Raw genomic sequence first — 11,366 nt, 5'->3', positions numbered from 1 at the left:
CGCAACCCGCGGTGCTGCGCCCGCCCCTCGCTCAGCCAGTGAGCGGGAACCGGTCTGTATGTGGGATCCGAACCCTCGGCGGGAGCGCCACCGCGCTCCCAAGCGGCACACTGTAGCAGTGCGCCACCGGGCCGGCCCAAGATCCAACTTTGGAACCAGATCCAAATCCACCTGTGAGGCTATCAAGTCTCTTCTGTCCCTCTCAGGAGAATGGAAACAGGGTGGCTGGGGGCCTGAGAGTGAACGTAATAGGCCAGTCCAGGAGAAGGAAGGACAAGGAAGAGTCAGCTACACTGGCCCGCTGCTCTGCTCAAGCAGGAAAGATGAAAGATTGTCATTGACAGGCAAGGAGCACTTGGACCTTGCTGGCTGAGGCCTAGGTGGACAGAGGCTGCCTGGCTCCCTACTGAGGGGCCCCTGCAAGGGTGGACCTATTTGTCCTTGGTTTATAGGCAACCCCTCCACATGCTGAGACTATCCAAGACTGGGATGTGGGGGAGGATGGCATTGGGGCCTCTCCCATTGGTCCTTCCTTGTCTCAAGGCAGTTGTGCTGCTCGTCCCCAAGAAGAGAAGAGCATTTTATATGCAGGTACTGCCGTGGAGGCTGATGTTAAGCATGTGGATTTGAGATTTGGGATTTAAAAGCACAGCCCTGCCATTTACTGGCTGTATGCCCTTGAAATGAGTTCCTTAATCTTTCCAAGCTTCACTTTCCTCATCTGTGAAACAGGGTTAACAAGCCATCTGAATACACAGACAGGAGCGATAAGTTCAAGGGATGCATTCCCAACACCCTGCAAAATGCAAGACAAACCCAACCACCAGCCAAGTGCCACCACCACGTGGCAATAGCACAAACACAGTTCACTATTAGGAAGCTTTGTGGATGTTTTTAAAAGAGTGGTGGGTGTTGTTGCATATTTGGCTTCCATATGAGACTTGTTAATGTTTTAATAGTTCGTTTTCAGAGTTACATAATTGAAATGTACACAAAGGCTGTCATACTGTGCTCGTTTTAGCAAGTTTCATTAAGAAGCAGAATTGTGTTTGCTAAGCTGGTTATGAGAAGTCACCTAGGACAACATAACCCCCACCCCCGTGCCAGGCTCTTCCTAACATCAGTACCCCCCACCACCACTTCAAATGGTGTTTGCTGTTCCTAATATCTTTCTTCCTCCTCCGAGGCATGCAAGGGTGAAGAGTTCCCTCTTCTGAGATCAGCAAAAGAAAAAATATCCTCTCAAGTTGAAACAATGGCTCTCTGGGGGTTGCAGGAGAAATGCAAAGCATGTCTAATAACAATGGTAAATGAACCAGTGGTGCTCCAAGTGTGGTCCCTGGACCAGCAGCATCAGCAGCACCTGGGAACTTGTTAGAAATGCACATTCTTGCCTCTCCCGTCTCCCACCGGATCACTCTGTGGACAGGGCCCTGCCAACAGTGCTTTAGCAAACCTTCCAAATGCTTCTGATGATAAAATTTGAGAACGCCTGACCTAAACATTACATGATAACAAATCACACACCGCAGCAGCTATGATTACATTATTTGAGGGTTATTTGCTCTTGTAGTCACCACTCAAGATTTAGCAGTTAATTGCATGTTCCTGCCTCTCCCTTCCCCACTTCTGTCCTGTGCCCTGAGGAACTCCCATCAAGCAGACACACTGGTGGATGGCAACGCGCTTGGGCATGCCTTAGAATCACTTGTGAACTTTCTGAGTAGGCAATTTTAGATGAAACGTGCATCACTAACTTTACCCACTTTCTCCAAGGCAGCAGAAAACAATCTCTCATGAGCAAGAGCATCCCAAATGCTGCCTAGAAATAGCACGTCATCCCACCCAAAGTGGGGCTCAGCCTTCAGCCACAACCGTTTGGACCACTTAAACCTGGCCATCGGTATAATAAAAAGGGGCACTAACTCAAAGCTGCTCCCACCCCCAACCCCCAGAAACATCATGGCTTTTTGTTTACGGTTGGTTTGTTTTTAAAGAAGTGAGGAGAGTTGCTGAGCTCTGGCTGAGATTCAGAAGTGGGGAGAGGGATTCTCTTGCAGTTTTGCCATTAACTGGCTTTGGCTCAGCCTCTCTAGTGGCCAAATTCCTTTTCTGCAGAGAGAGGATAATCCAGCCACTTCCTCAGCTTCCTCTGCTGGTGCTGCCGCGTGGGCTCTCAATGCAAGGACAGACACCCACGTTCTGCTCAAATCTGTAAAGATTTCATTAGGAGCCCAGTATAAAATCACAGACCTTCTCCATCAGGAACTCTTCCTGATGTTGTTCTGTTGCTTTTCAGGGATTACTTTTATACCATGACCTTGTAGAGTCGACATTTGAAAAGCTCAAGTTGCCTAGCAGGAATGTGGATGCTTTGGATCATTTTCAAAAGTGCTTTCTGATTTTAAAATTGGACCATCAGAGAGTGGACAGTGACAAGTCCAACCAGCAGGAAGGAAAGACCTGGAAGGCCATCCGGGTGGACCTGGTCATGTGTCCCTATGAGTGCCGTGCCTTCGCCCTGCTGGGATGGACTGGCTCCCCGGTAAGTGCTACACGGACCCATGTGTTAGCTCTCTGAAAGACATACGCTAGGGGTACCAGGGCCCAGGAAAGAGATGATGGCAGCAGAGGTGGAGTGACAAGGGAGGGAGCAGTGCCCAGAAACCTCTAAATCAGGGCATTGCACCTGCACATGGTCAAGGGAGACAGATTGACTTAGAACAGTTATTCCAGACTGGCAGCAGTAGTCTCACCTAGGAACAGGTTAGACATGTAAATTCTCCATCCCACCCCAGACCTACTGAATCAGAAACTCTGGGGGTGGTGCCTAGCAATTTGTGCTTTGAAAAAGCCCTCCAGGTGATTCTGAAGCAGCTCAAGTATGAGAACCACTGAAGCAGAGAAACCAGCGAGGTGGTTAAGAGCACAGGTTGGGTTCATCCCAGACCTGGTCAGAAGCCCCTGCTCTGCCTCTTACCAGCTGGGTGATCTTGGACAAGTTCCCTATGTTCTGGAAGACTCGGTTTTCCCACCAGGAAAATAAGCACAATGACCTCAGCTACCTCCCTGCCTTGCAGAGATTCAGCAAGAGGATGCTCTCAAAGCCTCAGCACCATGCCAGGAATGTGGTCAGGGCTGAATGACTAGGGGCAGCTCCCAGTCCCATCATTATCAATTCACAGGAGATGGCACCGAGATTCGAGTGCTATGAGCCTGTGCTCCACCCTCCAGACTAAGCACCCCACACTGTTTCTCCTCTTTCCCCAAGTAGCTGGCTGTTGCTCTGAGTGAAATGAGTTCTTGGAGGGTTTTATATGAATGAAGGACATAACACGAATTAATTGTTCTCAACCTTGAGTTGAATGTCAGGTTGCTTTGGGCTGAAGTTGTTTCAGGACAGCATCTTAGTACTGGGATTTTTCACCCTTAATCAAAAATGCTGACTGGCAATTAAACACATCTTTCATTCTTAAAAAAAAAAGTGGAAAAACTAATGAAACAATACACCATAAATGTGATTTGTCTGATATACATAAATCTTTAGGAACACAGAGTATTCTGAGAAAGGGGAAATTTCCAAAAAGCCGTCCATGTTCATGCCAGGCCATGCCAGTTAGGAATCACTGGCTGACCTGGTTGCCCTCTGCCCTCTTTGTTTTTAAGATGGACCTGTTTTCAGCACATTCTAGTCTCTTCTCAGAATTCTCAGTAATAGGTGCTATTGGTTCTGCAGGGCACTGGCAGAACACTAAGCTGTTATACTTTTTAGCTGGGTAACTTTAAACAAACTATTTAACCTCTTTGAGCCTCAGTTGTCCCACCTGTACTGGGAGTTACAGTGGTACCCACCTCATAAAGTTGCTGCCTGGGTTACATGAGATGTTGTATGTGTTTAGATGTGATAAGGGATCAGCAAATGGTAGGTACTTGTGTAATTATCTCTGTGTCCCACCTGTGCGACCACTGAATGTGGTGTGTTTTGTCAGCCTGAAATGGCTTCAGTTTGAAGCTCTGTCCCCAGGGGACATATGTTGGTGGATGACTAGGATTGGTCTAGTCTAAATTTTTGTAGGTTTAGAAATTCAATTGTACCCTTTTGCTCAAAGACATCAGGGCCTGGGAAATGTTCTCAAGATAATCTAGGTTATCTATTAATCTCACCTCAGCTTGGGTATATTAGTATACCAGGTTGTCTGATTTACTGAGCTCACAAAGCTTCCCTATTATCTTTGTGGACTAAAGATGTTTTGAGCAGGGCCAATCCACAGGAACACATTAAGCTGAGATTTTCTAAAGCCATCCAGGTATGGTATGATTTCTGGACTGGGTACAGAGTTCATTAGTTAAAAATCAAAAGGAACTTCTGTTTTCCCCTGAACCATGTTTTCTCAAAATAGATCTGCTTAGCTTGTCAACGTCACTTTATTTGCTGGGATTCTTTCAAGAGTATTATTCGTGTTTATGTCAGATGTTGGGAGGATATCATTGATAGGATTACTGCCATGGCCTTTCTAACTGGTCTCCTGCTTCTGCCCTAGCCCCCTACAGCCATGTGATCCTGTTAAAACATGTCATACCATGTCACTTTCCTGTTCAAACCTTGCAGGGACTCCCCCTTAACTCAGAGTAAGTGCCAAAGGTCTTACACTGGCCTAGAAGGCCCTGCATGACCTGTCCCCCCGCCCCATCTTACCTCTCTGAACTGTCCTGCTGTTCTCTCCCTAAACAGGCCAGGCACGCTCAGCCCTAAGTCCTCTGTCTACCTATTCCCTCTGCCTGGGATTCTCTTCCCCCAGAGTTCACTTGGCTAGTTCCTTCACCGTCTTCAAGTCCTTGTTCAAATCCCCCTCCTCAATGAGGCCTTCCACGACCACCCTATTTAATAAGTCCACAGCACTTACCTTTGAACGTATCAGGTAATTTACTTACTTATTCTGTCACTGTGTACTGTCTATGTCCCTGCTAGAATAATCTCCACCAGGAAAGACATCTTTGTTTTGTTCACTTTGATAGTCCAAGCACCCAGAACATACCTGGTATTCAGTAAATATTTGTCAAGTCAATATTATTACTCTTCGGATGAAAGACATTGTAATTCCTAGCAGTCTATGGGAAAATGCTCCCGAGGCTTTAGCAGAGGAGTCCAGGAATACATCTCTCACTTTAACTTCTCAGGGCTGGGACAAGGGCAGCCCCTCACTGCCCCATTCACCCTCCCCCCCAACTCCAGCCTCTCTCCACCTACCCCCAACACACAGTGTAGCAGCCATTGCTTAGCCAAGTGCTTGGAGGAGGGGAGGGGAGAGGCCCAGGGCTGAGGGGAGGGAGGCGGTGTGCTGGACAACACTCCTGTACTTTCACAGACCTACAGCTACTGTACCCAGACTCTGCTTCACCCTGTTCTTCCACAACCCTGGCTCCCTTTCCACCCCATTATAAAGGTCTTGTGGTTGGAAAGTCTGTCTTCTCAGCCTGCCCAGTTTTCCTATAATAGGAAATCATTCTTCGCCACTAGAGGGCACAATTATCTCAGGCTTTCTTCTTAATCCCTCAGAGTATAAGGACAAAATTTCTAAATCTGTGGTTTTCTCAGAAAAATTGGCCTCAGTGACAAACTTATTTATGGTCCTCCTTTTCCAAGGTTTCCTGTTCTCTGCCTTAGGTTTCAGGTTTTGCTCCCTGCAGCCTCAGAGCCCACTCCTGATCATGGGAGATGTCATTTTGGGACAGGTGACTCAGACCATCAGTTTCACCGAATCTCAGGTTGAGAGAGAGGGGACCTTAGTCATGCATGTCCTCCATTTTTCTGCTTGACCAACCAAGATTTAGAGAGGCTGGGTGACGTGCCAAGAGATGCACAGCTAAGTAGGGACAAAATCCAGGCTGGAATGGGTCCCCTAACTTCTCATCCTTTTTACAATAATGACCAAAAAAAAAAAAAAAAAAAAAAAAAAAAAAAAAAAAAAAAAGACAAAGGATTATTTATCCAGCATTTACTCTGGCTCAGGTATTACTGTGGACCAAGTGTTTACGCTAGCCATTTATTCATTCAACAAACATTTGCCATACATCTCCTACATGCCAGGCACTATTTGGTGAGGGAACGGGGTTATAGACAAAACAATCAGGTTCCTATTCTCACAGAGCTGACATTCTGGTACACTCAGGGACCCGCCAAGCTCTGTTATCAGAGCACTTCGTCCTGGGGAAGAAAATCCCTTTGAGAATGTTTAGTGGAGATAGATCTTTCACTAGAGGGACTTCAGTCTCTCTAAACACCTAATACTGAAGACATTCTACTTCATAGTGATGTATGTTAATTATCTCTTGTCCAGCAGTTTGAGCGAGACCTCAGGCGCTATGCCACGCATGAGCGGAAGATGAGACTGGATAACCACGCTTTATATGACAAAACCAAGGTAGCATTTTCTTCCTGAAATGGGATACTTTGATCCTCACCCCCAAGGCTGGCTCCCTGAGCACTTTTCCTGAACTGATTTAGTGTCCAGGTACAGCTTCCTTTGCTATGACTGTCCTGTTCCCAGTTGATCACAGGTGAGGGCAGCTGGAAAGATCCCCACAGGCTTACACTGCTACTTGGCCGGGAATGGACCACAGCAGCTTTTGACTCAAAGATAATGAGCCAGTTGGGCCTCCAGAACCAGTCTAGTGGTGAACATTAATTGAGTCTGGTATATCCTTGTTTGCAATGAGTAAGTCCAAAGAACACCAAGGTTCCCTCCAAATCGCAAATGCCACTGGAATACCCCTCAAGTGCAGGGGACAGTAGCATTTTGAGTGACTATGTAGGTCATTATGGAGAGTCTCCTGCAAGAAGGAGAGCAACAGGGCTGCCCTGACATGTAGGTGAGCTCCCAGCTGAGCTTACTCCCCAGCTGTGTGACTCTTTTGGCGTGTTAGCCTTACTGTGGTCACAATCCAATTTGTGCCTCTGCAAAATCATAAATTACTGTATGAATTATGAAGAGTCAAACATTCGGTTGTGAAATCCATGAGTGCCAAGGTATACTGTTCTTACAATGGTGAAGGACACCAAACTAGGCTCCCAGGGGAAAGAAGACACAAAATAACCAGAAATAACTGTCCTTGCCTGCTAGGAACTTACCGTTTAAATGAGGTATATTTAGTTAGAGCTATCTCAGTTACAAGTGTTAGAAACTGAACCCAAAGATGGCATAGGTGAAAAAGGGAACTTGGGTTAGATACGGCTTATATATCCAAGAGTAAGTTGGCTCCAGGTGCTCAGGCCGGCTTCTTTCAGTTTTGGTTTCATTCTCAGGCAGGGTTTTCCCATGAGTCCCATTCTCTTGGTTACTCCAACAGAGAAGGGCCTCTTTCCTCTCAGTTCCAGCAGGAATCCTAGCTGATGCTCATTGGCCAGGCCTGGGTCACGTGCCCATCCCTGAACCCATCACTGTAGCTCTGATTGGCTAGGCTTGGGTCCTGTGCTTCCCTTTGGAGGTGGGAGCAGCTCCACCTGACCCTCACGGACTGAGATAGAGAGGGGTAGTTCACCTCCCCCTGCAAAAAAAAAAAATCAAGGTGCTGCTCGCAGAAGGAGGGGGCTGTGGATGCTGGCAGGACAGCCTCAGATGCTGAGCATGTGTGTGAAGGCAGATTCACACAACGCGATTTAGGAGCACTTACAAATTGACACATAATAAATAGCTCAGTGTAGTCAAGTACGTTCTATGTGTCCAGCACTGTGCTATAAACAAAAAGGGATGAAAGGGAAGTAGTGCTTGGTCTTAAAGTGATCATGGGGCAGGAGCCTGGTGGTGTTGGCGGCAGGTGTGGAAGGCTGGAGGAGAAGCCAGCACGTACAGGTACATATAATTACCAGCAGTCCATAACTCTGGCTGCACATTGGAATGACCCAGAGCTTTTAAACAGACTGATGACAAAACCTCCCCTGAGGTTCTGTTTTCATTAGACAATTGTGTGGCTTAAGCCTCGATGATTTTTGAAAAAACTCCAAGTGGTTCTAGTGCACAGCTGTGGTTAAGGACTACAGGTGCATAGGGAAAATGTCCAAATGCCTTTTGCTGAATATGTAAGGCTGTCATGATTTTACCTTAATTCATTTAGTACCGTATTTTTGGATAGGGAAAATGTAAAAATTACAGAAGTCAGTTAAGATGACTTATTATATTCAAAAGCAGAGAATTATGTTTTGGCAATCATTTCAGACAAGACAGTTTTACGAGTAGTACTTTCACTGCGTCCGCACTGAGATGCTTAAGGAAAATATCTGAATGTACGTATTTCTTGTTATGCTTTCAGAGGATATTTCTCAAAGCAGAAAGTGAAGAAGAAATTTTTGCACATCTGGGATTGGATTACATTGAACCATGGGAAAGAAATGCCTAGGAAAAAGTTGTCAACATTTTTTCCTGCCTTATTTTTCAGGTTAAATAAATCATGCTTCATATTAGTAAGGAGCCTTAGGAGAGAGTTCAGGATTCTCTAGGTCTTATTGAAATGCAGATTGCTCCTAGAAATAAATAGCTTTAGAAACACGATAAGGCGCCACCTGGTGATGAGTTATGTTCTGATAGACCATTTGCATGACTGCTGCGTAGCATTCACAGTACATTTTTCAGTAGGAATGGTGTTGTCCTTAGTGGCTTATCCACGGAAGCTCATGCAAGCCCACTCTGCCCACCGTGTAGCTGAAGTGCTGTGTGTTGCCAATAAAATGGGAGGAAACAAGATGGTGGAGCTTCTTTTCTTCGCTCAAATATTATAAAATATTTTAAAACACAAATGTAACAAAGTGGAAAAATAAAAAGATTATGATGTATCTTGAGGGAACAACAGGTTTAATTAGAAGATGCAGGGATTCCCAAGAGAACTCAGGGTCCTTTCTGGAGCTTTTGGAGGAAAGGCACTGACTCTTGATTGGTTCAGCTCAGTTCAAATCCTGCTCCTCCCTGGTCACCATGGATCTGGGTCCCTAGGTGTCCCCGCACAGGGCCACAGAAGGGATGTATTCCGACAGCTTTCACTTGGAAGAAAGTGCAGTTCCCTAAACCACCGAAGAAATATCTCCCTCTTTTTTCCATCTTGGAGTTTCTCTGTGGATCTTAGTAGCTCAGTCTCTGTCAGGAAGATAAAATCTCTAGGCCTCCTCATCTCAGGGCACCCAAGGCAAGGAGGCATCCCTGCTGGAGGCAGCCTTTGGAATTCCCAGGCTCCAGACCCATTCTGAACTCATGCTTCCTCCAAGGGTGCACATACACTATGCCTTAAAGGGGCCTGAAAAGCAATCTGTTCCAACTGCTTCAGTGTCCTCAGCCTGCTGAAGAGCTGGGAGGTCCTGTGACGACTCTCCTTCATTCCTTCCAGGCCTCTCAGGGAAGAGGAGATTGGGAGATCCAGGTCCCCCATTGAGAAGTGTGGTGACCCCGGAATGCACAGGGAAAGAGACTCCTTCCCTTCTTGGAGTTAGAACCTGGGGGTGGGTGGCATATTAGTGAATATTGCCAACAATTCAGCATAAGAAACTGTCCCCAAACCGAATGGCTTTAAGACAACACAGACCCACACAATAGCTGGGTGTCAGGCTGATCCAGGCTGGGCTCAGCCTCCTCCTGCGACTAGCGGGCCAGCCCAGGCATCCTTCTCATGATGACAGCATAGACACTAGGGCAAGCAAACCCAAGTGTGTAAGCTTTTTTCCAGACTCTTTCCATGTCTAATATCCAGTGGCCAAAGCATGTCACATATCTAAATCTTGAGGAATGGAGAATTGTGTCCTGCCACAGCGGGAAAATATTGCAAAGTCATATGGCGAAGGGCATGGATGCAGGGAGGGGTGAAGAACTGGGTCCATGAATGCAAGCTACTTCAGAGACACCACCTCTTCCACCAGAGAAACAACATCCTCTGAGCCCACTGAGGAGGCAGCCGGGAGCTCGGGCCTCCTGGGGATGCAGGGCGTGCTGAATCGCAGAAAAGGGTGGGCAGGGATTAATGTCCAAAATCCAGATCTATTCATTATATCAGCCTCCCTCAGAGGAAAGGCCTGGAAAGAAGAAAAGAAAATGAACAACAAAATGACAATGCCAGAGATCAGTGGCCGGTTGGCACCACAGCAGGAGAGATGGCTCCTGGAGGAGAGTAATCGCCCAGCCAGGTAAAGACAGTGTAGACTTAGAAACTCCAGGGAAGATTCCTGTGGGCTGGGAAGGCTAAAGGTGTCTTCACAGAGGACAGACCTGAGCAGGTTTTGAAAAATGGGAGGGTTTGGATCTACATCGCAGTTCAAACACAGAGGCCGGGGAAGGTACACCGTGTTCTGTGGACAGTGAATAGGACAGCTGAGCCAGAGTTTTTGTGGTCTTTTTTTTTTTTTGAATGAACTTCTAGAAATGAATTTATCAAGCACACCGAAAACCTGAAAGGGAGAAAAGTTCGTGTTATGTTTGGCAGAGGTCAAAACCTGGCAGCCCACAGGCCAAACACAGCCCATGGATGTGTTTTGTTTGGTTTCACTGTGTTTTAGGACTTTTTTGAATTAGTGGCCCGTTTTTGAAATTTGATAGAGTATACACTAAAAAAAAAAGATTTAGGGCTTCTCTTGGAAGACAAAAGAAACGGCAACGAGAGGCTCCCCCCCACTTGGCATCGATGAGCTAGAGCTGAGCAGCACTGCCCTCTGTAGTGGGCATGCACCCCGTTTCAGCCCAGCACCCCGGTCACCACCCTACTGCTTCCCTCTTTAGAGTGTCTGACCAGCCCCCTAGGCTTCTGTGTTTGTGAGCCCTGAACAGAGCGCAGAGGTCTGGGTGGGAGCCAGGAGCTGCAGCACCTTCACTAGCACACTGTGTGACCGGGGGCAAGTCACGCCCTTCCTCTGGCCTTATTTTCTCACCTGTAGAATTAGAAGATTGGCCCACATGGTCTAAAGGCCCTTTCCAAGTTACCAGGATGATGCCAGAGCTATGTTCCACGTTTGGTAGTAAATATACCCAAGTTAGCCCACAGGGAGGACAGATGAGTGACAGCAGTGGCACCACTCCCTTCCCGTTTAGACTGGACGATCACTGTGCCAAACCCAGACCCCTTCTCAACACAAGTGACAGAAGCTTTTCCAATTTATCAGAGGAAAAAACTATTTTTTAATTGTGCTAAAATATACATAACATAAATCTTGCCATCTAAACCCTTTTTAATTGCACGATTCCGTGGCATTAAGTACATTCACAATGTTGTGCAGCCATCAGCACCACCCATTTCCAGAGCTTTTTCATCACCCCAAACAGAAACCCTGGACCCGTTAAGCACTCATTCCCCCATCCCCCAGTCCCCCGAAACCCCAGCAACCTCTATTCTACTTT

The 11,366-nt window shown here is 46.8% G+C and overlaps 1 protein-coding gene across 1 annotated transcript in view; it reads left to right on the top strand.

Annotated features, from left to right (window-relative positions):
• DNTT (DNA nucleotidylexotransferase) overlaps window positions 1-8,696 on the top strand; it is a 30,856-nt gene extending 22,160 nt beyond the window's left edge. The window contains exons 9-11 of the mRNA XM_008575368.1: window positions 2,300-2,545; window positions 6,339-6,422; window positions 8,308-8,696. Coding sequence (XP_008573590.1) covers window positions 2,300-2,545; window positions 6,339-6,422; window positions 8,308-8,394 — 417 coding nt within the window. The 3' untranslated portion in view covers window positions 8,395-8,696. The remainder of the gene's footprint in view (window positions 1-2,299; window positions 2,546-6,338; window positions 6,423-8,307) is intronic.
• Window positions 8,697-11,366: the final 2,670 nt, after the last annotated feature.

Source organism: Galeopterus variegatus, unplaced genomic scaffold (genome assembly GCF_000696425.1).
Source record: "Galeopterus variegatus unplaced genomic scaffold, G_variegatus-3.0.2 Scaffold1175, whole genome shotgun sequence".
NCBI classification, from domain to species: domain Eukaryota; kingdom Metazoa; phylum Chordata; class Mammalia; order Dermoptera; family Cynocephalidae; genus Galeopterus; species Galeopterus variegatus.
Note: the sequence above shows the minus strand (reverse complement) of the source record. Positions and strands in the feature narration are given on the sequence as shown.